This window comes from Heterodontus francisci, chromosome 25 (assembly GCF_036365525.1).
Source record: "Heterodontus francisci isolate sHetFra1 chromosome 25, sHetFra1.hap1, whole genome shotgun sequence".
NCBI classification, from domain to species: domain Eukaryota; kingdom Metazoa; phylum Chordata; class Chondrichthyes; order Heterodontiformes; family Heterodontidae; genus Heterodontus; species Heterodontus francisci.
Window position 1 is genome coordinate 72,955,069 of NC_090395.1, and position 25,758 is coordinate 72,980,826.

General features: G+C 44.6%; 1 protein-coding gene across 1 annotated transcript in view; it reads left to right on the forward strand.

Moving 5' to 3' along the window:
* The window catches only part of capza1b (capping actin protein of muscle Z-line subunit alpha 1b), a 46,935-nt gene extending 40,074 nt beyond the window's left edge, over positions 1 to 6,861 (forward strand). Inside the window, exons 9-10 of the mRNA XM_068057499.1 lie at positions 3,072 to 3,134; positions 4,904 to 6,861. Of these exons, the coding sequence (XP_067913600.1) occupies positions 3,072 to 3,134; positions 4,904 to 5,044 (204 nt within the window). The 3' untranslated portion in view covers positions 5,045 to 6,861. The remainder of the gene's footprint in view (positions 1 to 3,071; positions 3,135 to 4,903) is intronic.
* Positions 6,862 to 25,758: the final 18,897 nt, after the last annotated feature.

The following is a 25,758-nucleotide window of genomic DNA, read 5'->3' on the forward strand; positions in this document are numbered from 1 at the left end:
TGCAAATATAGGTGGAAGAATCTGATGTCAGACTTAAAGCTCTCTCCTCCCAGCAAAGTTAGACACAGACGCTCCCCTAGTTTTACAATTGGGTTTCCCCATCACTGACTAGAGGCCCAACAGAGAACAGCACTTAGCAAAAATGTTAGAGAGGAAAGCAGCCTCCCAAGACTGGCAGAAGTGTTTCGGGCAAGCTTGAAAATGCCTTTAATTTAAAAAAATTATGCTGCCAAGCCTCGAAGGTGAAATAAAATTAAGTAGTGGTTAGGTGGCCCTCAGTCTTGGGTTTTATAAACCAGGAGATCCGACAAAGGGGAAGTGGAGGGAGCTGAGGGGAACTACAGTTTTGAGCTGCTACAATGAATTAACTGCAGCAAGAGATGGTTTGCTGATTTTTGATCTTAACACACTGAAGAGGAAGATCATGTAAAACACAAGATATTTGGAGATTAAAAAATGCAAGAACAACTTTCAGGAGCTTTGATCATTAAGAGGGGCAACGTTGAAGGAAGCGAAGCAGCTGGAAGTTAGTTGATGGCGAGCTTTTCTTCATATCCTGTCCAGGAGTAGTTACTGATGTACTTGCCAATGGAAAATTGGTTATTTCACAGACAATGTATTTGGAGAGCTTGTTGTTTGGATTGAATTTTCACACAAAGAGTAACAGTTGAAAATATGGCAGTGGAACACCATAATGTTAGCAGAGTATCTATTATACTCCTGTTTTGTAGTGTGAAGTGAGCATTCAGCTTTGAATCTAGTAGGTGTATCTAATGCATTCTGGTCAGATGCACTGCAGAGCTTGTCTATCTGAAATAAAAACAGAAAATGCTGGAAATACTTAGCAGGTCTGGCAGTATCTGTGGAGAGAGAAAGAGAGTTGATGTTTCAGGTCTGTGACCTTTCATTAAAATGTCTACTTTTGAAATTTACGAGTTGAGATAGAGAGAGACTGAAACAGTTTCTGTAGCTGGTTCTCTGCCAACCCCCCCACTCTATTGCTATAAGTGGGTGTTGTTTGTCTCTGCATGTACTGAAGAGAAAATACAATTGGGTTCTTTCTTTGTTCAGTGGGAGGGTAAGCTAGTGGGTCATAACATAAATAGGAGCATGAGTAGGCTGTAGAACACTGGGACCCTGCTCCACCATTCAGTAAGATCATGGCTGATGTGATCTTGGCCTCAACTCCACTTTCCTCCCTGTTCCCTATAATCCTTGACGCCCCCTGTAGTTCAAGAATCTGTCCAACTCATTCTTTAATATATTGAATGACCCAGCCTCCACAGCTCTCACTGGGGTGGAAAATTCCAAACACGAACAACCCTCAGAAGAAATTCCTCCTCATCTCGGTCTTAAAAAGGAGACCCCTTATTTTGAAACTGTACCCCCTAGTTCTAGATTCCCCACAAGGGGAAACATCCTCTCCGCATCTACCCTGTCAAGTCCCCTCAATCTTAGCAAGACTTCCCTACCTTTATACACCAACTGTGTTGCAATAAAGGCCAACATTCCATTTGCCTTCCTAATTACTTGCTGTACCTGCATATTACCTTTTTATGCTTTATGTAATGGTGCCATGCAACTACCATCGATTTGTCATTAAAAAAAAACATCTGGTTCACTAATGTTCTTTAACAAAGGAAATCTGCTGTCCTTATCTGGTCTGGCCTACATGTGACTCCAGACCCACTGCAATGTGATTGACTCTTAACTGCCCTCTGAAATGGTCTAGCAAGCAACTCAGTTGTCAAGGGCAGTTAGGGATGGACAACAAATGCTGTCCTTGCCAGCGACGCCCACATCCCCTCAAAAGAATTTTTAAAAGTATGAGGACACTCAGATCCCTCTACCTCAGAATTCTGTACTGTGTCTCTATTTAAGTAATATTTTGCTTTTCTATTCTTCCTACCAAAGTGGATAATCTAACATTTTCCCACATTCTACTCAATCTGCCAAATTTTTGCCCACTCACTTAACGTATCTATATCCCTTTGCAGAATTTTTGTGTTCCCCTCACAACTTGCTTTCCACCTATCTTTGTATTGTCAGCAAACTTGGCAACAATACACTTTCTCTTTATCCAAGTTATGCATATAGTTTGTTCTTCAGGATCAGAGACTTATTGGAAGTGATGTGGCAATCTTCATGTCTCTTGTTTAAAAAAATTAATTTCTCTGGATATTGGCGTCACTGGCAAAGCAGTTAAAAGTCAGCAGGAGAGTCATACAGCGGCAGGAGAGCAGATTTCCTTCACTAAAGAACATTAGTGAACCACTTGAGTTTTTTTAATCAGACAACTTCTTTGTCACTTTTACTGATTTTTAATTTCCAGATTTTATAAAAACAGAAATCAGATTCCCAAATTACCATGTGGGATTTGAACTCGCGTTTCTTTGGAATATTAGTCCAGTAAAATAATCACTGTACTATTGTATATCCCATGTCAATTGTATATCCCAACAGTTAAGGTCTATCTCTTGCGAGCTTCTAGACCTTGGCATCACAAGACCCTCCACCACCACATGGGAGGCCATCTGATTTTTTTCAAAGCTCCTTTCTTAACTCCTTTCTCTTCCTCTTTCCTCCCCCCGCCCCAGTGCGGAACCAAGCAGAGTGCAGGAGCAAACCTGCTCCCTTTTAACTCTGCAGCGCAGAGTTATTGGAGGTCCGTACATTACTGCTGTTCTACTCAAGCCACTAAATCTTTAATATTTTGCCATTTTCTTTTCTCCTCTTCCCTTTCCTTTTGGCCCCTTTTGAGGATACATCTTAAATAGGTGCTGAACATCCTTCGGTAGCCAGACTTGATTGGGTAGGTATTCATTCATGTGTGAACTTTGATGGAGTGGTGGCAGATCATTCAGAATATCACCAGCTGATCCAGGCCCTGTCTTCATATTTCAGCTACTGACTGGATAAACTGAGCCATCATTAGAACCTGTGTAACTGTCCAAGTAACTGTGAGATACCAAATCTGTATCTGGTATCTGTTTATTTCTGCGTTCAATTTTGGAATTAGTATTTCTACTGTTTAAAACCTCCTGATTCTGTTTTCTCTTTTGTCTGTTCAGAACGAAACCCAGACCGCAAAGGAATTTGTGAAAATAATTGAAGCAGCGGAGTGTGGTTACCAGGTAAGGGTCTGGTCTTTGAGTAGGGTGCTAAATACTCACACTTCCTTCCCTGCAGATAGCACACAGAAATCTCCATTATTGGTGGTTTAAAACTGCAGCTGTGTGTTCAGAAAGCTGCTTTTCGCATTTACTGTCAAGGCAACTGCATTCTTGAATTTAAAAAGCTTATTGCTGCACTGGCATAGCCAGTGTGTTGGTGTGGGGATGCTTGCTTGAATCAGATGAGACAGAAGATAGTCAGCTTCATCAGAATGGGTAGAAGGTGTCTCTGGTCAGGTAGGGGGATGATTGTCAGTGCATCGACAATTTGGTAATGGTAATCAAATGTAACTCAAAGGTGGCTGCAAATTATTATTTTTTTTTTATTTATTTAGAGATACAGCACTGAAACAGGCCCTTCGGCCCACCGAGTCTGTGCCGACCAACAACCACCCATTTATACTAACCCTACAGTAATCCCATATTCCTTACCATCTACCGACACTAGGGGCAATTTACAACAGCCAATTTACCTATCACCTGCAAGTCTTTGGCTGTGGGAGGAAACCCACGCAGACGCAGGGAGAACTTGCAAACTCCACACAGGCAGTACCCAGAATCGAACCCGGGTCCCTGGAGCTGTGAGGCTGCGGTGCTAACCACTGCGCCACTGTGCCGCAGAAGAGCAAATGTGGAGGGATCTGGGGTGCTGGGCTATTACTTTAATGTGGGGAGATCCAAAGTGATGTTTCGGAAGGGGATTAAGCCTTCTGAATTAAAGATGAATGGGAGCATGCAGGACATAACATGGGAGAGGCATTTGGGCCATTGGTGGATAATAGAAGAACTGTAAAGGCAGCCAAGACCTTGGTGTGCAGCCAGAGGAATGGAAGATATGTTTGTTGCTTGTATACATTGCATGTGCTTGGGATCACTTGGAGCATTGTGTGCAGTTCTGTATTGGGGTTAAGAAATAGGAGCAAGCGTAGGCCTTATGGCCCCTCAAATCTGTTCCACAATTCAATAAGATCATTCCACTTTGCTCCCTTGCCCCCATATCCCCTGATTCCCTTAGTGTCCAAAAAGCTATCAATTTCAGTCTTGAATATACTCATCAACTGAGCATCTGCAGCCCTCTACGGTAGAGAATTCCAAAGATTCACAATCCTCTGAGTGGAAGATTTTCTCCTCAGTCAGTCTGAAATGGCTGACCCCTCATCCTGAGAGTATGACACCCTAATCCTAGACTCTGCAGCTCAGAAAAACCGCTGTGAAGAGTGCAGGGGAAGGCAACTAAACTGACACTGGAGAGTAGGTATATGAGCTATGAAATGAGAAACAATGCCAAAGTTTACAGTAAAGGAATGGCAGTTCACTGAGTACCTTTTTTATTTTGTTTTTTGTAATTCTAAGGGGCTGAGATGAATGAACTTGAATAAATTATGTGCCATAACCACAAGCTCTGTAATCTGGAGGTGTGCCCTGGAGCCTGGACCAGGGAAGGTGAAAATAGTTTAGATTTGACTTACACGGAGGATTGTGGAAGTGTGGAGCAGACTGTCCAAGGACACATCAGAAAATTCAAGAGGGAGGGTTTTTTTGTCCGAAGCAAATGATTTGAAGATTGTAAGCGTACAATGAATTTTGTTGAACTTTTCGAACTGGCCAGAGTGGGCACAATGATTATTTCCCCCCCCCCGCCCCCCCAGATCTTTAGATTTCCTTGTTTGAGTCTATTTGAGTTGGAATTGTTCTTGCAAGTTTTGACAGTTTCTGTTTTGTTGTTTCAGACTGCCATCTGTGAGAATTACAATGCCATGTCTGACACCACCTTCAAAGCCTTGCGTAGGAGCCTGCCAGTCACTCGTACAAAGGTAGACTGGAACAAGATCATGAGCTACAGGATTGGCCAAGAGATGCAGAGTGCTTAAAGCAAAGGTGTACAAAGAGGCTTAATGTCAATGTGCAAAAAACAAAAGGTGTGGTCTCTCAAATTGTCAGGATTGACTCTCCAGTCAACCTCCCTCTCCCCCTTCCCTCAAGCTCCCAGAAACCTTGACCATATAGTCCAGTGGACCAGCCTGATAACTGTTAAAGTAATGTTTTTGGGGGACAGGAGGCAAGCCATTAAAAAGATTAGCCTCCTGATTGACTGTGTAACTAGCGATATGCAGCCTTGGTGCTGTCTGCATTGCAGAAATGTGAGGATATTTTGATACGTTGGGTCAAATTCTAATTTTTTTTGTTTGCGGTAATTTTAAGTCTTAAAGGCAGCTGATTCATGGGAGTGCAGTTAACATGGCAGGTAATAGCTTCAGGGATATTATAACCTTGCTTAGCAGCTGAGTAAGAAGTAGAATTCATTTTATGGTCACAGAAGCTTTTTTTAAATGGTAACTGATGTTTCTTAGAGTGTTGCAGCTTTAGAATTTTATCGTGAACTAGCTCTTTCCCTTTTTTTTGCTCCCTTTATTTTCTCCTTTTTGTGAGGCCACACTTTGTCCCATCGCTGTTGGCAAGGCAGGATGGTTCGGTGTTTAAACACCTTTTTTAAAAAAAAAAGATTCCAGAAACCAAGCGAGATGGCTCTGCTTTTAAGTACTGCTTAACTGAAGAAAGCTTGAAGCAACAGCATTTGGTGTCTTTCCCCCTTCTCCCTCATCCAAAGGCTCTGAATGACCTATCCCATTTGTACCTTTACTCAAGATGTCATGCGTTCTTCCAACTGGTTGAGGGTTCCTGTGTGTAAACCGTTTTATTGGGTTGGGTCAAACTCAGTGCTTTTTCTGTGTATTGGCTAACTGCAGTTGTATACAGCAAGGAACTGGAGGATCAGACTGGAAAACATGCTTCTGGTGAGGAGTTTGGGGGTGGGGAGGGAGTGGAAACAAATGTGGACCATTCAACATATTGTTCTTCCTCCCAAACTTGTTTTACCTCATTTTTTGATACACAATAACTGTAACCAATGGTGAAAATAGTGCACCAGCAGAGAGGGATGGCCACTTGCTCATTTAGGCTGGAACGGTTCAGAGATGGTAACAGATGGAGCCCGAAACTCGCTAATCAGTTGAAGAAGGAAGAAACCAATAAAAAAGGGGATGAGGACACAGTCAAAGATGTTGAGGCAGCCAACACCTTGAGCAGCTGTACAAACCAGCTGTCCCACTCCATTTTAACCCTTTCTTTAAGGTTCTGATTGCAAGGTGCTTGCACGATAGTAGCATCATACGCCCTGTGATGAAGCTAGTTTTGTTCCACTCCTGAACCTGCCGACGAGAGGGAGATGCGCCACTAGTACATTGCTGACTGGCACTGGGGTGGAGAGATTTGGAGCTGCGTCGTCTTGTCTTGGACTGGCTGGTGCATTTTTCAGTTGTTTGGGTCCAATGTCAACTGGTCAATTGCTGTAACCTTTTCTGATCAGTAAATGGATACCTGAATGGAAAGCAAAAGTAAATATAGGAACAGAACTGAAGAAAGGTGGCCGCAAGTTAAATTGTGGTTAATGGTGTTCATTTTTTTTACTGTATTAACTTGCACAGGACAAATGTAAAGCAAAGTCAATGAAATAAGTGGCAGCCTAGTATTATCCAAACCAATATTTTTACAGAACTCTGTACTGGTAACCTTTAAAGAAAAACAAGTTGTAATATAACCTCCTAACTAAATCTCCTAAAGGCTTTGCTTTTTTCTTAAAATGGATTGTTTTGTACTGTATTTTACTTTTATTAAATTTGAAATGCTATTTTTCAGTCGTTCACTGCCAGTGGAATTCCAAAGCCAGCAGAGACTAATTGTTTTATATTCTAATGGGTGTAGCACGCTTCAGACAAAATGGTGGCGGCGTGTTTGAAGATTTATATAATCGATCTCTGAAGCTAAACTAAACTGTAAACGGCAGAGACTCCCTACTAGGCAGGTGACTGTGCAGCCGCAAAAATGTGGCGCAATTTTTTTTATTGATTTTTGAATTCAGTAAAATTACTTACATTAGTGGTATTCTCAAGCCACTTTATTTCATTCCATCTCGAGCATTTAACAGGGCAGTCGTTCCTGTGCAGTAAGCTGCACTTTATTCCTACTCTTGATTAGATCTCAGGTTATCACGACATTAGAAATGGCTGATGCACAGCCCTTTACCCACTAGGATGTTGGGGCAGATTGCACTGAAGTTTAAACAGTGTTGTAAAAGACTGCCCTCTCCATCTCTAACCTCCTCTAGCCTTCCAAACTTCCGAATCTCTCAGCTCCCCCAATTCTAGCATCTTGTGCGTTTTTGATTTTAACCACTGCACCATTGGCAGCTGTGCTTTCAGCTACTTTGGCCCAAAACTTTGGAATTCTCTCCCTAAACAAGATGCTCCTTAGAACCTACCTCTTGACCAAGTGTTCTGATAGTGCTTCTTGTGGCTCGATGTCAAATTTTGAATACACTCCTGTGCAGTGTGTTGGGATAGTTTTCAATGCTGAAAGATGCTGTATGAAATGCAAGTTCTTGTGCCACACAGAGTGAAAAGGTTCTCTTTCTTCCCCCCCCCCCCCCCCCCCAAAAATATTTATTGACCTCCGCTGAGGCAACCATCCAAGCACTACAGTTGTCCTTGACATTCTGGGTTTTGCGATTGGTGGGAAGGAACAGCCAGTACCTGAACCCTCTATCCAGTGTCTTTAGCTATCTCCTCCCTCGTCCCTCCAACACCACCACCACCATTATCTGCTCAGTCTCATTCCAACCTGCTGGGAAAGGTGCATGAATGGACATAAGAACTGCATGGCTCAAAACTGGAATAGCATCTGAAACACAATGCCTTGAAGAATGGACACGTGAAGGTGACTCGCACCTGTTGTCCACCAAAAAGAGTTGGTGCTGGTGGGGAAGAAACTTTGCCCTAATATTTGGACTGGTGGAGAGAGGAGGGCAAGAGAATGACCTGTACCTTTATCATTTGGGCTGAAGCATTGGTGTCTGCTTTATTCTATTTGCTCTGAATGTTCCACTCTCGAAGTAGGTGGGGCTAGATTGATGGCTTCTGGAGAAACCACAGATGTAAAAATGTTATTTTGTAGATAGGCACTGTCACATGTGGCTTCCTTCTGCATTGCATCAATCCTCGATTCTCCATCATTGTACTTGTTTACGTTTATCAGCTAAACAGCAACAAATTGCATACGTACAGATATTGTAGTTGAGGAATGTGAAGTATTGGATGTGATCAGCATAGGGAGAGTGGAAATATTAATATTAAAGGGATTAGCATCCTTGAAAGTTAATAAATCAATAGGGCCAGATGAAATGTACCCGAGGCTGTTAGGAGCAAGAGAGGACATAGCAGAAGGTCTGACCATTTACTAGTGCTCGTTGGATACAGGTGTGGTGCTGGAGCATTGGAGAACTGCTAACGTCGTACCTGTGTTTAAAAAGGGAGTGAAGGATAGACCAAATAATTACAGGCCAGTCAGTCTAACCTCCGTAGTGGGCAAATTATTGGAATCTATTCTGAGACAGGATAAACTGTCCCTTGGAAAGGCACAGGTTAATCAAGGGTAGCATGGATTTGTTATGGGAAAATCTTGTTTGACCAATTTGATTGAATTTTCTGAAGAAGTATCAAGGAAGATAGATGAGAATAGTGCAGTTGATGTAGTCTACATGGATTTTAGCAAGGCTTTTGGCAAGATCCCACATAACGAACTGTTTTTAAAAGAAAATCCCATGGGATCCAGGGAAATGCAGCAAGGTGGATACAAAATTTACTCATTTCGGAAATAAAGGGTAATTGTTGACTGATGTTTTAGCGACTGGAGGGCTGTTTCAAGTGGCATTCCGCAGGGCTCAGTACTGGGTCCCTTGCTTTTTGTCATATATATTAACGATTTGGGCGTAAATGTAGAGGGCATGATCAAGAAGCTTGCAGATGGCACAAAGATTGGCTATGTGGTAGATAGCAAGGAGGATAGTTGTAGGCAGCAGGAAGATATTGATGGTCTGATCAGATGGGCAGAAAAGTGGCAAATAGAAATCAACCTGGAGAAGTGTGAGGTGATGCATTTGGGGAGGTCAAACAAAGCAAAGGAATACACGATTAATGGGAAAATACTGAGAAGTGTAGAGGAAGTAAGGGACCTTGGAGTGAATGTCCACACAGATCCCTGAAGGTAGCAGCACAGATCGATAAGGTGCTTAAGAAGGCATATGGAATCCTTTCCTTTATTAGCCGAGGTATAGAATATAAGAGCAGGGAGGTTATGCTGGAACTGTATAACTCATTGGTTAGGCCACAACTTGAGTACTGTGTGCAGTTCTGGTCACCTCATTACAGAAAGGATATAATTGCACTAGAGAGGGTACAGAGGAGATTAACGATGTTGCCGGGACTGGAAGAATGCAGCTATGAGGAAAGATTGGATAGGCTGGGGTGGTTCTCCTTGGAACAGAGAAGGCTGAGGGGAGATCTCATTGAAATGTACAAAATTTTGAGGGGCCTGGATAGAGTGGAGGTGAAGGGTTATTCATCTTTGCAGAGAGGTCAGTGACTAGGGGGCATAGATTTAAAGTGATTGATAGAAAAATTAGAAGAGAAATGAAGAAAATCCTTTTCACTCAGAGGGTGGTGGGGGTCTGGAACTCACTGCCTGAAAGGGTAGTTGAGGCAGAAACCCTCAACTCATTCAAAAGGAGTGTGGATATACACCTTAAGTGGTGTAATCTGCAGGGCTACGGACCAAATGCTGGAAGGTGGGGTTAGAATAGGTGGATCGTTTTTCGGCCAGTACAGACACGATGGGTTAAGTGGCCTCTTTCTGTGCCTTAAACTTTATGATATGTGTGTATGTATGTGTGTACCCAAGGTTCTTGGTGATTACTACCAAACAATATTTGACACTGAATCACATAAGGAGATATTAGGATTGATGACCAAAAGCTTGATCAAAGAGGTAGGTTTTGAGGAGCATCCAGAGGTTGGGGCCTCACCAGCTCGGGGGGGCGGCCACTACTGATGGAGGGATGAAAAGTAGGGATGTGCAAATGTCAGAATTGGAGGAGCATAGAGATCCTGGAAGGTAGCAGGGCTGGAGGGGATAAGAGACAGGTCTTTATTCCCAACAGACCAGCAGAGTTTCTAACTACTCGACAGGAGCAAGTTAGATTGGGTGGTGTGTCAGCTTCGAATCCATGTTCTCCCTAACAATGTTGAGGGGAAAAACAACCTGCCGCCTCACTGATTTATTGTGGGGGTTGAAAACATTGTGTAATTTTATCCCTAAACATAAGAATTTCCCAGATTTCTCAAAAGGGAATTCAGCTTCTGTCATCAATAATAAATGGCTCTGAGCGTGATTATGCAAGGAGCAAGAACCTCAGGTGTGTGTCCCATATTCAAGCAATCTGCCATCTAAGCAGAATTGGGTTCTCCATGAATAGTATCTCAGGGAGGTGCAGAGTTCCCTGCCTGTCTTGTTTCCTCCTACACCCCATCCACACTCCCTTCCAACCAAAGCTGTCAAGTGACTTGATGAATCAATGAGAACCTTGAGTCCCACAATCGGCAGACCCAAGCTTTAGAGTGTAACCATTTGCCTTGTCATTTGAACTTCCAAAGGCTGAGGAAGGAGCACGGTCCAATTGGCCAAGGTTGCACTATGACCACATACCCAAGTACACAGGCACATTTGCTGTAAGTCACCCAATGCTACACTGCTGGTTCCAGATGTCTGACCCTGCTTACTCCAACCAGATCAAAAACAGTTTTTTGTAATTTCTCTTGATTGTTAATGTGGAAAAGGAATGAAAATCTGAGATTTTAAACTTCACAAGATTTTCAGAGGATAAATAGTGTACAATTATTTCCTGTTGGTGATTCATTGGGAGGGCATAAATAGGATTATTGCTCAAATTATTTTTCCCCACAAAGTTATTTGAACATGGATTGCTTTTCCAGAAATGACTTGAGGCAATTTCTGTAACATCAATTGAAAGGGACTGGAAAAGTATTTGAGAAGGAAGCATATGGGATTTGAGTAGTTCCATTTTAAGAGCTGACACAGCCATGTTGGGATATGTCTATGACTACAATCACAAAGGTCTAATAGGGATTTATTCACCAACAGCTGGACAGGTTCAGTCAGCTGCTAAAACAAGCGAATTTTCAGTCAGTCTCCTGAAATTGAGAACTATGTGCAGGAAACAGCAAGCTCTATGACTTTCACTGTTATTGATCTGTTATTGATGAGCCAGCGAGTGAGCCAACGGAAGTCGAGATGGCTTGGCCATGTGAGCCGCATGGAAAAGGGCAGCTGGAGAGCCACCTGTGGGAAGTTGCAACAAGGCTGAGGTGGAGCACTCACCCCCCACTCAGAAGATCGGCACCCCACATTCACATAATTAAAGGCTGATACTAAAGTGCGTTGCCAATAGCTGCATTGTCAATAGTACTGACTTTTGATTGAGACATTAAACCAGAGCATGGTTTGCCTGTTCAGATAGACATATTAAAGAAAAAGTCATAAATCATTTTCATTGATGAGTGAGCAGTGTCCTGACCAACATTCCTCCCTCAATTACCACCAGGAGTCAAATCTCATTTGCTGTTTGTGGGACTTGCTGGGTTTGAATTGGCTGCCACGTTTTGTTTGCAAAACAAGTGACTATACTTCAAAGGTAACTAACTAGTTATGAAATGCTTTGGGACTTTCTGAAGTGTGAAAGTTATTTTATAACACCTTTCTTTTTCTTATAGTATTCTCAATGATTGATTTGTGTGCTTTATTCACAAACTCAACCCTACCATCCTTTCCAATAAGCTGATTGGACTACTAAATGGAAACCTCTCATGACAACAGCATTGTCAGACACAATAGACAAAGTAAAAGCAAAATACTGCGGATGCTGGAAATCTGAAACAAAAACAAGAAATGCTGGATTCACTCAGCAGGTCTGGCAGCATCTGTGGAAAGAGAAGCAGAGTTAACGTTTCGGGTCAGTGACCCTTCTTCGGAACTGACAAATATTAGAAAAGTCACAGATTATAAACAAGTGAGGTGGGGGTTGGGCAAGAGATAACAAAGGAGAAGGTGCAGATTGGACCAGGCCACATAGCTGACCAAAAGGTCACGGAGCAAAGGCAAACAATATGTTAATGGTGTGTTGAAAGACAAAGCATTAGTACAGATTAGGTGTGAATATACTGAATATTGAACATCAGCAAGTGCAAACCTGAAGAAAAACAACCTGAAAAAAACAGTGGGTAAGCAAACTGAACAAACTAAGATGAAATGAAATAAATGCAAAAAAAGATTGTAAAAAATGTAAAAAGGAATGCAAAAAAAAAGAAGAAAAAATGACTAAAAATGAAAGTAAAGTGGGGGGCTGTCATGCTCTGAAATTATTGAACTCAATGTTCAGTCCGGCAGGCTGTAGTGTGCCTAATCGGTAGATGAGATGCTGTTCCTCGAGCTTGCGTTGATGTTCACTGGAACACTGCAGCAATCCCAGGACAGAGATGTGAGCAGGGGGGAGTGTTGAAATGGCAAGCAACCGGAAGCTCAGGGTCCTGCTTGCGGACTGAGCGGAGATGTTCTGCAAAGCGGTCACCCAGTCTGCGCTTGGCCTCCCCAATGTAGAGGAGACCACACTGTGAGCAGCAAATACAGTATACTACATTGAAAGAAGTACAAGTAAATCGCTGCTTCACCTGAAAGGAGTGTTTGGGGCCTGGGATAGTGAGGAGAGAGGAGGTAAATGGGCAGGTATTACACCTCCTGCGATTACAAGGGAAGGTGCCCTGGGATGGGGACGAGGTGGTGGGGGTAATGGAGGAGTGGACCAGGGTGTCGCGGAGGGAACGATCCCTTCGGAATGCTGACAGGGGAAGGGAGGGGAAGATGCGACTGGTAGTGGCATCACGCTGGAGGTGGCGAAAATGGCGGAGGATGATCCTTTGGATATGGAGGCTGGTGGGATGAAAAGTGAGGGCAAGGGGAACCCTGTCACGGTTCTGGGAGGGAGGGGAAGGGGTGAGGGTAGAGGTGCGGGGAATGGGTCGGACACGGTTGAGGGCCCTGTCAACCACAGTGGGGGGAAATCCTCGGTTGAGGAAAAAGGAGGTCATATCAGAAGCACCGTTATGGAAGGTAGCATCATCAGAGCAGATGCGTCGGAGACGGAGAAACTGGGAGAATGGAATGGAGTCCTTACAGGAGGTAGGGTGTGAAGAAGTGTAGTCGAGGTAGCTGTGGGAGTCAGTGGGCTTATAATGGATATTGGTAGACAACCTATCCCCAGAGATGGAGACAGAGAAGTTGAGGAAGGGAAGGGAAGTGTCAGAGATGGACCATGTAAAGGTGAGAGAAGGGTGGAAATTGGAAGCAAAGTTGATAAAGTTTTCTAGTTCGGGGCGGGAGCAGGAAACGGCACCGATACAGTCATCAATGTACCGGAAAAAGAGTTGGGGGAGGGGGCCTGAGTAGGACTGGAACAAAGAATGCTCGACATATCCCACAAAAAGACAGGCATAACTAGGACCCATGCGGGTACCCATAGCGACACCTTTTACTTGAAGGAAATGCATGGAGTTGAAGGAGAAGTTGTTCAATGTGAGAACAAGTTCAGCCAGGCGGAGGAGGGTGTTGGTGGATGGGGACTGGTTGGGCCTCTGTTCCAGGAAGAAGCGGAGAGCCCTCAAACCATCCTGGTGGGGGATGGAGGTGTAGAGCGATTGGACGTCCATAGTGAAGAGGAGGCGGTTGGGACCAGGAAACTGGAAATTGTCAAAATGACGTAGGGCGTCAGAAGAGTCACGGATGTGGTGTCGCTATGGGTACCCGCATGGGTCCTAGTTATGCCTGTCTTTTTGTGGGATATGTCGAGCATTCTTTGTTCCAGTCCTACTCAGGCCCCCTCCCCCAACTCTTTTTCCGGTACATTGATGACTGTATCGGTGCCGTTTCCTGCTCCCGCCCCGAACTAGAAAATTTTATCAACTTTGCTTCCAATTTCCACCCTTCTCTCACCTTTACATGGTCCATCTCTGACACTTCCCTTCCCTTCCTCGACTTCTCTGTCTCCATCTCTGGGGATAGGTTGTCTACCAATATCCATTATAAGCCCACTGACTCCCACAGCTACCTCGACTACACTTCTTCACACCCTACCTCCTGTAAGGACTCCATTCCATTCTCCCAGTTTCTCCGTCTCCGACGCATCTGCTCTGATGATGCTACCTTCCATAACGGTGCTTCTGATATGACCTCCTTTTTCCTCAACCGAGGATTTCCCCCACTGTGGTTGACAGGGCCCTCAACCGTGTCCGACCCATTCCCCGCACCTCTACCCTCACCCCTTCCCCTCCCTCCCAGAACCGTGACAGGGTTCCCCTTGTCCTCACTTTTCATCCCACCAGCCTCCATATCCAAAGGGTCATCCTCCGCCATTTTCGCCACCTCCAGCGTGATGCCACTACCAGTCGCATCTTCCCCTCCCTTCCCCTGTCAGCATTCCGAAGGGATCGTTCCCTCCGCGACACCCTGGTCCACTCCTCCATTACCCCCACCACCTCGTCCCCATCCCAGGGCACCTTCCCTTGTAATCGCAGGAGGTGTAATACCTGCCCATTTACCTCCTCTCTCCTCACTATCCCAGGCCCCAAACACTCCTTTCAGGTGAAGCAGCGATTTACTTGTACTTCTTTCAATGTAGTATACTGTATTCGCTGCTCACAGTGTGGTCTCCTCTACATTGGGGAGACCAAGCGCAGACTGGGCGACCGCTTTGCGGAACATCTCCGCTCAGTCCGCAAGCAGGACCCTGAGCTTCCGGTTGCTTGCCATTTCAACACTCCCCCCTGCTCTCATGCTCACATCTCTGTCCTGGGATTGCTGCAGTGTTCCAGTGAACATCAACGCAAGCTCGAGGAACAGCATCTCATCTACCGATTAGGCACACTACAGCCTGCCGGACTGAACATTGAGTTCAATAATTTCAGAGCATGACAGCCCCCCACTTTACTTTCATTTTTAGTCATTTTTTCTTCTTTTTTTTTGCATTCCTTTTTACATTTTTTACAATCTTTTTTTGCATTTATTTCATTTCATCTTAGTTTGTTCAGTTTGCTTACCCACTGTTTTTTTCAGGTTGTTTTTCTTCAGGTTTGCACTTGCTGATGTTCAATATTCAGTATATTCACACCTAATCTGTACTAATGCTTTGTCTTTCAACACACCATTAACATATTGTTTGCCTTTGCTCCATGACCTTTTGGTCAGCTATGTGGCCTGGTCCAATCTGCACCTTCTCCTTTGTTATCTCTTGCCCAACCCCCACCTCACTTGTTTATAATCTGTGACTTTTCTAATATTTGTCAGTTCCGAAGAAGGGTCACTGACCCGAAACGTTAACTCTGCTTCTCTTTCCACAGATGCTGCCAGACCTGCTGAGTGAATCCAGCATTTCTTGTTTTTGTACAATAGACAAAGTAGTGGCATAAGGAGAGAGAGACTTCCAAGGATTTTGTAGTTTCCAACCCACCTTCTATTGAACTTCCCGAATCCTAAATCAGAAATCCAACATAGTCCCACTACCCCAATTTATCCAGGTTTTATGTCTAGGGCATGTTGTCTAATTCATTTGCTACTAGTCACGAGGAAATTAAGAATCCAGATGTAGCTGGTTGCATTTCTTAGTAGTAAATAAAAAATGCCTAAGAGATGCCTTCCTTGGGCGTGTGATCTCGATACTCATTCTCAAAGTATGTGAACTTTAACCTTTTGTGTGTTTGTTGACAAGGAAAGCAGAGTATCGAATTATCTTTGATTGTAGAGTGCTCTACTTCCTTATTTACCGAATGGTGGTAGATGTTAAGTTAATATACACGTATGCACTGCATCTACCTGTATTGTGTAAGTGTGTGTAAGCCATTTTCACTAAAAGCATGAGCGGCTAAAATGGTATACCCATAGCCAAACCTGTGGATACTCAGAAATTTCTAATTGTCAAAACTGGTCTTAAAGCATTCTAGCTAAATACTGTGTATCTCCATGTTGACCACACTAGATGTCATGTTGCCTGATTCAAGGAACTCACGAGACACTTGGTTCATAGTCATTTACGGCATAGAAGGAGGCCATCAGCCCATTGAGTCCATACCGGCATTCCACAGAGCAATCCAGTCAGTCCCGCTCTCCCACTCGATCCCCATAGCCCTGCAAGTTTATTTCCTTCCAAGTGCCCATCCAATTTCCTTTTGAAATCATTGATTGTCTCCGTTTCCACTACCATCATGGGCAGGTTATTGCCACCTGCATAAAAAAGTTCTTCCTCACATTCCCCCTGCATCTCTTGCCCAAAACCTTCAATCTGTGTCCCCTAGTTCTTCTATCAGTTAATGGGAACGGTTTTTCCTTGTCTGACTTAATCTAAGCCTGTCATAATCTTGTTCACATTCTGTCAAATCACCCTCAATCTCTTTTGTTCCAGGGAGAACAACCCCAGGTTTTCTAACATAACCTTGTAACTAAAATCCCCCATCCCTGGAAACATTCTGATAAATCTCTGAACCCTCTTAAGGACTCTCATATCCTTCTCAAAGTGTGGTGACCAGAACTGGATGCGTTATTCTTGTTGGAGCCTAACCAGAGCTTTATAAAGGTTCAGTATAACTTCCCTGCTTTTGTACCTTATGAATCCCAAGATTCCATATGCTTTGTTAACCATGCTGTTTATGTGTTCTGCCATCTTCAAAGATCGATGCACATGCACCCCAAGGTTCCTCTGTTCCTGCACACGCTTTTGAACTGTGCCATTAATTCAATATTTCCTCACCCTATCCCTTCTGCCAAATGCATCACCTCACACTTGCCTGTATTAAATTCCATCTGTCTCCTGTCTACCCGTTCCGCTAACCTGTCTATGTCCTGTTGTAGGCGGTTCATATCGTGCTCACTTGTTTGCCACTCCTCCAAGTTTGGTATCATCAGCAAATTTTGAAATTTTACTCTGTATTCCAAGATCCAAATTATTTATATATGGCAAAAAAAGCAGTGGTCCTAGCACTGGCCTTTGGGGAACGCCACTGTCTACCATCCTCCAGTCTGAAAACAACTATTTACCATTACTCGCTGCATTCTGTCCTTGAGCCAATTTTCTTTATACCAATTGGACACTGACCCTCCTATTTCGTGAGCCTCAATTTTGTTAACCAGCCTTTTATGTGGTATTTTATCAAATGCTTTCTTTAATTCCATATAAGACAACATCTACCACATTCTCTTCATCAACCTCTGTTACTTCATCAAAAAATTCTATTAGTCAAGCATGATCTGCCTTTTACGAATCTGTACTGGCTATCCTAAATTAGCTCAAGCCTCTCTATGTGCCTGTTGATTTTTTTCCCCCTGATTATTGTTTCTGGGCGGCACAGTGGCGCAGTGGTTAGCACCGCAGCCTCACAGCTCCAGTGACCCGGGTTCAATTCTGGGTATTGCCTGTGTGGAGTTTGCAAGTTCTCCCTGTGTCTGCGCGGGTTTTCGCCGGGTGCTCCGGTTTCCTCCCACCACCAAAGACTTGCAGGTTGATAGGTAAATTGGACATTATAAATTGCCCCTAGTATAGGTAGGTGGTAGGGGAATATAGGGACAGGTGGGGATGTGGTAGGAATATGGGATTAGTGTAGGATTAGTATAAATGGGTGGTTGATGGTTGGCACAGACTCGGTGGGCCAAAGGGCCTGTTTCAGTGCTGTATCTCTAAATAAAAAATAAATAAATCCTTACCACTGATATTAAACTAACTGGCCTGTAGTTGCTGGGACTGTTCTTACACCCTTTCTTGAATAAGGTTGTCATATTTGCCACTCTCCAATCCTCTGGCACCTCCCCCCATATCTAGGGAAGTTTTGAAGATTACGGCAAGCCCTTCGACTATCTCCATCCCACTTTGTTTAGCAACCTGGGATGTAAGCCATCTGGACCACGTGACTTAGCTATCCTAAGCATAGCCAGCTTTTCCAGTACCTCCTCCCTCTCAATCTTTACCGTATCCATTGCCTCTACTGTCTCCGTTTCCAGCGATATTTTGTCAGATTCCTCTTCCTTAGTAAACACTGATACAAAGTACTCATTAAGTATTCTGGTCTTGCCTTGCACCTCAAAGCATATATTACTCTCTTTGTCCCTAATAGGACTCACTCCACCTCTTATTACCTGCTTACTGTATACATGCTGGTCGAAGATTTTTGCATTCCCTTTTATGTTGACTACCATTCTATTCTTTCATTCACTCTTTGCCAGTCATCGCCTTCCCTATCAACTTAATGTATTTGGCTTGGTTCACGCTTTTAGAATGTGTCTTAGGCCCACTTTTTTTTTGTTTCATTATAATCTTTATCTCACTTGTCATCCAAGGAACCCTGTTTTTGCTTCCCCTACCTTTCGCCCATGTTGGAATGTACCTAACCTGTACCTGACGCATCCCTTACTAAGATAACCCATTGTTCCTGTTTTTCCTGCCAGCCTTTGGTTCCACTCATCCTGGCTAGATCCCTACTCATTGCATTGAAATTAGCAGTCTTCCAATCTAGCTGTTCTAGCTTAAATCGTGCCTTGCTTTTCTGCATTACGAATCTAAACCTTATGATACAATGATCTTTCTTCCCCAAGTGCTCCCCTACAGACACTTGGTCCATTTGGCCCACCTCATTTCCCAGCACCAGATCCAGCAATGCCTCTTTTCTAGTTGAGCTGAGAACAAACTGATCAAGGAAGTTCTCCTGAACACATTTTAGAAATTCCTCCCCCTCCTTTTCCTTTACTCTAACATCCCAATCGATTTTTGGATAGTTAAAGTCCCAAATATCACCACGCTATGGTTCTTGAACTATGGGGGAGGCAGTGGCGTACTGGTATTGTCTTTGGACTAGTAACCCAGAGACCCAGGTATTGCTCTGGGGACATGGGTTCGAATCCCACCACAGCAGAAGGTGGAATTTGAATTCAATTAGTAAATCTGGAATTTAAAGCTACTCTAATGTTGGCCATGAAAGCATTGTCGATTGTTTTTTTTTATTCATTCACGGGATGTGGGCGTTGCTGGCCAGGCCAGCATTTATTGCCCATCCTTAATTGCCCTTGAGAAGGTGGTGGCGAGCTGCCTTCTTGAACCGCTGCAGTCCATGTGGGGTAGGTACACTCACAGTGCTGTTAGGAAGGGAGTTTCAGGATTTTGACCCAGCGACAGTGAAGGAACGGCGATATAGTTCCAAGTCAGGATGGTGTGTGACTTGGAGGGGAACTTGCAGGTGGTGGTGTTCCCATGCATCTGCTGCCCTTGTCCTTCTAGTTGGTAGAGGTCGCGGGTTTGGAAGGTGCTGTCTAAGGAGCCTTGGTGCATTGCTGCAGTGCATCTTGTAGATGGTACACACTGCTGCCACTGTGCGTCGGTGGTGGAGGGAGCGAATGTTTGCAGATGGGGTGCCAATCAAGCGGGCTGCTTTGTTCTGGATGGTGTCGAGCTTCTTGAGTGTTATTGGAGCTGCACCCGTCCAGGCAAATGGAGAGTATTCCATCACACTCCTGACTTGTGCCTTGTAGATGGCGGGCAGGCTTTGGGGAGTCATGAGGTGAGTTACTCGCCTCAGGATTCCTAGCCTCTGACCTGCTCTTGCAGCCACGGTATTTATATGGCTACTCCAGTTCAGTTTTCGGTCAATGGTAGCCCCTAGGATGTTGATAGTGGGGGATTCAGCGATGGTAATGCCGTTGAATGTCAAGGGGAGATGGTTAGATTCTCTCTTGTTGGAGATGGTCATTGCCTGGCACTTGTGTGGCGCGAATGTTACTTGCCACTTATCAGCCCAAGCCTGGATATTGTCCAGGTCTTGCTGCATTTCTGCGCAGACTGCTTCAGTGTCTGAGGAGTCGCGAATGGTGCTGAACATTGTGCAATCATCAGCGAACATCCCCACTTCTGACCTTATGATTGAAGGAAGGTCATTGATGAAGCAGTTGAAGATGGTCGGACCTAGGACACTACCCTGAGGAACTCCTGCAGTGACGGCCTGGAGCTCAGATGATTGACCTCCAACAACCACAACCATCTTCCTTTGCGCTAGGTATGACTCCAGCCAGCGGAGGGTTTTCCCCCGATTCCCATTGACCTCAGTTTTGCGAGGGCTCCTTGATGCCATACTCGGTCAAATGCTGCCTTGATGTCAAGGGCAGTCACTCTCACCTCACCTCTTGAGTTCAGCTCTTTTGTCCATGTTTGAACCAAGGCTGTAATGAGGTCAGGAGCTGAGTGGCCCTGGCGGAACCCAAACTGAGCATCACTGAGCAGGTTGTTGCTAAGCAAGTGCCGCTTGATGGCACTGTTGATGACACCTTCCATCACTTTACTGATGATTGAGAGTAGGCTGATGGGGCAGTAATTGGCCGGGTCAGACTTGTCCTGCTTTTTGTGTACAGGACATACCTGGGCAATTTTCCTCATTGCAGGGTAGATGCCAGTGTTGTAGCTGTACTGGAACAGCTTGGCTAGGGGCGCGGCAAGTTCTGGAGCACAGGTCTTCAGTACTATTGCCGGAATGTTGTCAGGCCCCATAGCTTTTGCAGTATCCAGTGCCTTCAGTCGTTTCTTGATATCACGTGGAGTGAATCGAATTGGCTGAAGTTTGGCATCTGTGATGCTGGGGACTTCAGGAGGAGGCCGAGATGGATCATCAACTCGGCACTTCTGGCTGAAGATTGTTGCAAATGCTTCAGCCTTATCTTTCGCACTAATGTGCTGGGCTCCTCCATCATTGAGGATGGGGATATTTGTGGAGCCACCTCCTCCAGTTAGTTGTTTAATTGTCCACCACCATTCACGGCTGGATGTGGCAGGACTGCAGAGCTTAGATCTGATCCGTTGGTTATGGGATTGCTTAGCTCTGTCTATCGCATGCTGCTTACGCAGTTTGGCATGCAAGTAGTCCTGGGTTGTAGCTTCACCAGGTTGACACCTCATTTTGAGGTATGCCTGGTGCTGCTCCTGGCATGCCCTCCTGCACTCTTCATTGAACCAGGGTTGGTCTCCTGGCTTGATGGTAATGGTAGAGTGGGGGATATGCCGGGCCATGAGGTTGCAGATGATGGTTGAGTACAATTCTGCTGCTGCTGATGGCCCACAGTGCCTCATGGATGCCCAGTTTTGTATTGCTAGATCTGTTCGAAATCTATCCCATTCAGCACGGTGATAGTGCCACACATTACGATGGACGGTATCCACAATGTGAAGGCAGGACTTCGTCTCCACAAGGACTGTGCGGTGGTCACTCCTACCAATACTGTCATGGACAGATGCATCTGCAGCAGGCAGATTGGTGAGGACGAGGTCGAGTATGTTGTTCCCTTGTGTTGGTTCCCCCACCACCTGCCGCAGACCCTGTCTAGCAGCCATGTCCTTTAGGACTCGGCCAGCTCGGTCAGTAGTGGTGCTACCGAGCCACTCTTGGTGATGGACATTGAAGTCCCCCACCCAGAGTACATTTTGTGCCCTTGCCACCCTCAGTGCTTCCTCCAAGTGGTGTTCAACATGGAGGAGTACCGAGTCATCAGCTGAGGGAGGGCGGTAGGTGGTAATCAGTAGGAGGTTACCTTGCCCATATTTGACCTGATGCCATGAGACTTCATGAGGTCCGGAGTCGATGTTGAGGACTCCCAGGGCAACTCCCTCCCTACTGTAGACCACTGTGCCACCACCTCTGCTGGGTCTGTCCTGTCGGTGGGACAGGACGTACCCGGGGATGGTGATGGCAGTGTCTGGGACATTGTCTGTTAGGTATGATTCCGTGAGTATGACTATGTCAGGCTGTTGCTTGACTAGTCTGTGGGACAGCTCTCCCAACTTTGGCACAAGCCCCCAGATGTTAGTGAGGAGGACTTTGCAGGGTCGACAGGGCTGGGTTTGCCGTTGTCGTTTCCGGTGCCTAGGTCGATGCCGGGTGGTCCGTCCGGTTTAATTCCTTTTTATGGACTTTGTAGCGTTAGTTGGGGCGGCACAGTGGCGCAGTGGTTAGCACTGCAGCCTCACAGCTCCAGGGACCCGGGTTCGATTCTGGGCACTGCCTGTGTGGAGTTTGCAAGTTCTCCCTGTGTCTGCGTGGGTTTTCTCCGGGTGCTCCGGTTTCCTCCCACAAGCCAAAAGACTTGCAGGTTGGTAGGTAAATTGGCCATTATAAATTGTCACTAGTATAGGTAGGTGGTAGGGAAATATAGGGACAGATGGGGATGTTTGGTAGGAATATGGGATTAGTGTAGGATTAGTATAAATGGGTGGTTGATGGTCGGCACAGACTCGGTGGGCCGAAGGGCCTGTTTCAGTGCTGTATCTCTAATCTAATCTAATGTAGTGGCTTGCTAGGCCATTTCAGAGGGCATGTAAGAGTTAACCACATTGCTGTGGGTCTGGAGTTACATTAGTGAACCAGATGGGTTTTTACAACAATCGACAATGGTTTCAGGGCCATCATTAGACCAGTTTTAATTCCAGATTTTTATTAAGTTCAAATTCCACCTTCTGCAGTGGTGGGATTCGAACCCATGTTCTCAGAGGAATACCCTGGGTCTCTGGGTTACTAGTCCAGTGATAATACCACTACACCACCGCCTACCCCATCTGGTAAAAACCCATCTGGTTCACTAATGTCCTTTAGGGAAGGAAATCTGCTGTCCTTACCTGGTCTGGCCTACATGTGACTCCAGATCCACAGCAATGTGGTTGACTCTTACATGCCCTCGAAATAGCTTAGCAAGCCACTCAGTTCAAGGGCAATTAGGGATGGGCAATAAATGCTGGCTTGGCCTGCGACGCCCACATTCTATGAAAGAATTTTAAAAAAAATTTGGAGGCCTATCGAATACCCCTAGAAGCATGAGTGTATATGTGAGACTCAGTGTCTAACTTTTAGTTCCAAAATACAGCCGAACTTAACTCCGCATTACATTTGTAGGTGGCTGTTAATTCTATGATGCATATTCCTTTGACAATTTGCAAACTTATCCACCCATTGCATGCTCACAACTTGGGACAGTTTGTCTAGGTCAGAATCCAAATCCTGTTCTCCTGCAATGCCAGCTAACTAATCTGCTCCCTCGTCTGCATAAACCATTCTTTTTAACTTTCAGCCAGCTGTACCAAACAAAACTTCTTTTCACATCATGGGAGTGTACCCGTAGCTACTGGAACGACTTTAATCTTATCGAAGCTTTCCTCAAGGTTGTGAACCGAATCCATTCCTTTCTTTGTCCAGGGCTTTCTGTTATCCCCTCTGCTTCCTCCTTCATCTCATCTTTCTGTCTGGCTGGTTTGTTCAATAACATGTTTATCTTCTGGTTTTCTGTGAGCAAAGGTCTATTGCACTGCGTAACTCTCCATTTACATTAACTCCAGCAAATTTCACTGACCAGTGATGACACATTGTCATTGCTTAACACTAGGACCTGTACAGAGGTACACTTATTTTCCAACATGACATACCGCCACACAGAGACTGCCACTAGAAGTTTCTCAGGTTTGGTTTTAGCACAGGTTCCTCCCCTTTGGCACAGTCTGCACCTTATTATTCTGTGGGTTCCGTCTCTATTTGCCAACCCTGCAGTGTTGTCCCCGAGTTTATTGGAATTAAAGATTAATTTTCTGGATACTGCTGTGAGCAACTCGGAGAAAAATCAAAGGGACGTTAACAAATTTCTGATTTTTTTGAACGCTTTTGATTATTAGCTGTAAAAAAAAAGGATGGCAAAAGGTCTGTTTGACTGGGCAGGACAGTTGGTAGCTGGAAATCATATGAAGAATGCATCCAAACAGAGTTGGCACCCTAGTTCCCTCCCATGCTCTCTTATTCAGGAATCTCACATAGTTTCCCTCAGAGAAAATCAATCAGTGTTGTTAAATTTGTTCCTTAATTCTTAATCTTTCTCCTCAACATTTATGGAAATACAAGAAGCTGAGTTAAAATCTGAGTAGGAGCTAGTATTCAGAGGGATGTTGGTCTGGATTTATGAGACTCAGGGACCTGATTTCCCCTTTAGAAAGCTACAGATCCTAACACAAAGTTATTTAAGAATGTTAGGTCTGATGCTAAGAGATGCTTGGAGCTCTCAATGGCTGATTCTAACTACAACCTATTTAGGTTATAGTTATACTCACGCCATCACCACTCCCTTCAGAGCCTCCCTTACTCAGCCAATAAGAATAGCTTGCCCTCTTGCCTCCATTGTGATTGTAAGATGACAATATCATAGAATTACATAAAATATACAGAAACAGGCCATTCGGCCCAAATGGTCTATTCTGGTATTTATTCTCCACATGAACCTCCTCCCACCCTCTCTATCTCACCCTATCAGCATATTCGTCTGTTCATTTCTCTATCATTTGCTTATCTAGCTCCCCTTGAATGCATCTATGTTGTTGCCTCAACTACTCCACCACTCTCTGGATAAAGAATTTTCTCCCGAATTCCTTATGGGATTTATTAGTGACTATCTGATATTTACAGTCTCCATTTCTGGATTTTTCCACAAGTGGAACATCTTCTCTAAGTCTACCCTATAAAACCCTCATAATTTTAAAGGCCTCTAAAGGATAATTGCCTGTGCCAGTCTTCCTGATGTTTGTCTTGCAGCTCCCAATATTTTTTTATTTTCGGTAAGCTTTTTAAAAAAAAGACTCCAGGTAACAAAGATTGCCAACCCATGTCTTAGAGTTTTTAACGTGGCACAGTAACCATAAACTTAATCTCAGCTGTAAGAAAGACAGATGTTATATAGCACCTTTTAAAACCTCAAGATGTCCCAGAGTACTTTACAACCAATGAAGTACTTTTGAACTGTAGTCACTGTTGTAGTATAGGAAGTGCAGCAGCCAATATGCACACAGTAAGCTCCGACAAACAATAATGTTATAATGAAAGGATAATCTGTTTTCGTAGTGTTGGTTGAGGAATAAATATTGGCCAATACATCATGGTGAATAAACTCCCCTGATCTTCAAAATAGTGACAAGGGACCTTTGCATCCACCTGAAAGGGTTTAATATCTCATCCAAGACACGGCACTCCCTCAGTGCTGTGCTGGAAGTGTCAGCCAAGCTTATTTGCTCAAGTTTCTGGAGTGGGATTTGATTTCATAACCTGCTGACTCAGAGTTGAGAAAGTAATATACGCTGAGCCAAGGCTGATGAGATAAACACACTGATGCATATCTATGTAACGATCCAGGCAACAACTGGCTGCTATCTACCAGAAACTGAGAAGGTGATGTGCTTCATCCAAAACTCTGCTGTCCATGTCTTAACTCGCACCAAGTCCCATTCCTCTATCAACCCTGTGTTCGCAGACCTACATTGGCACCCTGTCAAGCAACATCTTGATTTTAAAGTTCTCATCCTTGTTTTCAAATCCCTCCATGGCCTCACCACTCCCTATCTCTATAATCTCCTCCAGCCCCATAACCCTCTGAGATATTTGCCCTCCTCTAATTCTGGCCTCTTGAGCATCCTCGATTTTGATCGCTCCACCATTGGTGGCCATGCCTTCAATTGTCTAGGTCCTAAGCTCTGGAATTCCCTCCCGACACCTCCCTACGCCTCTCCACATCATTTTCCTCTTTT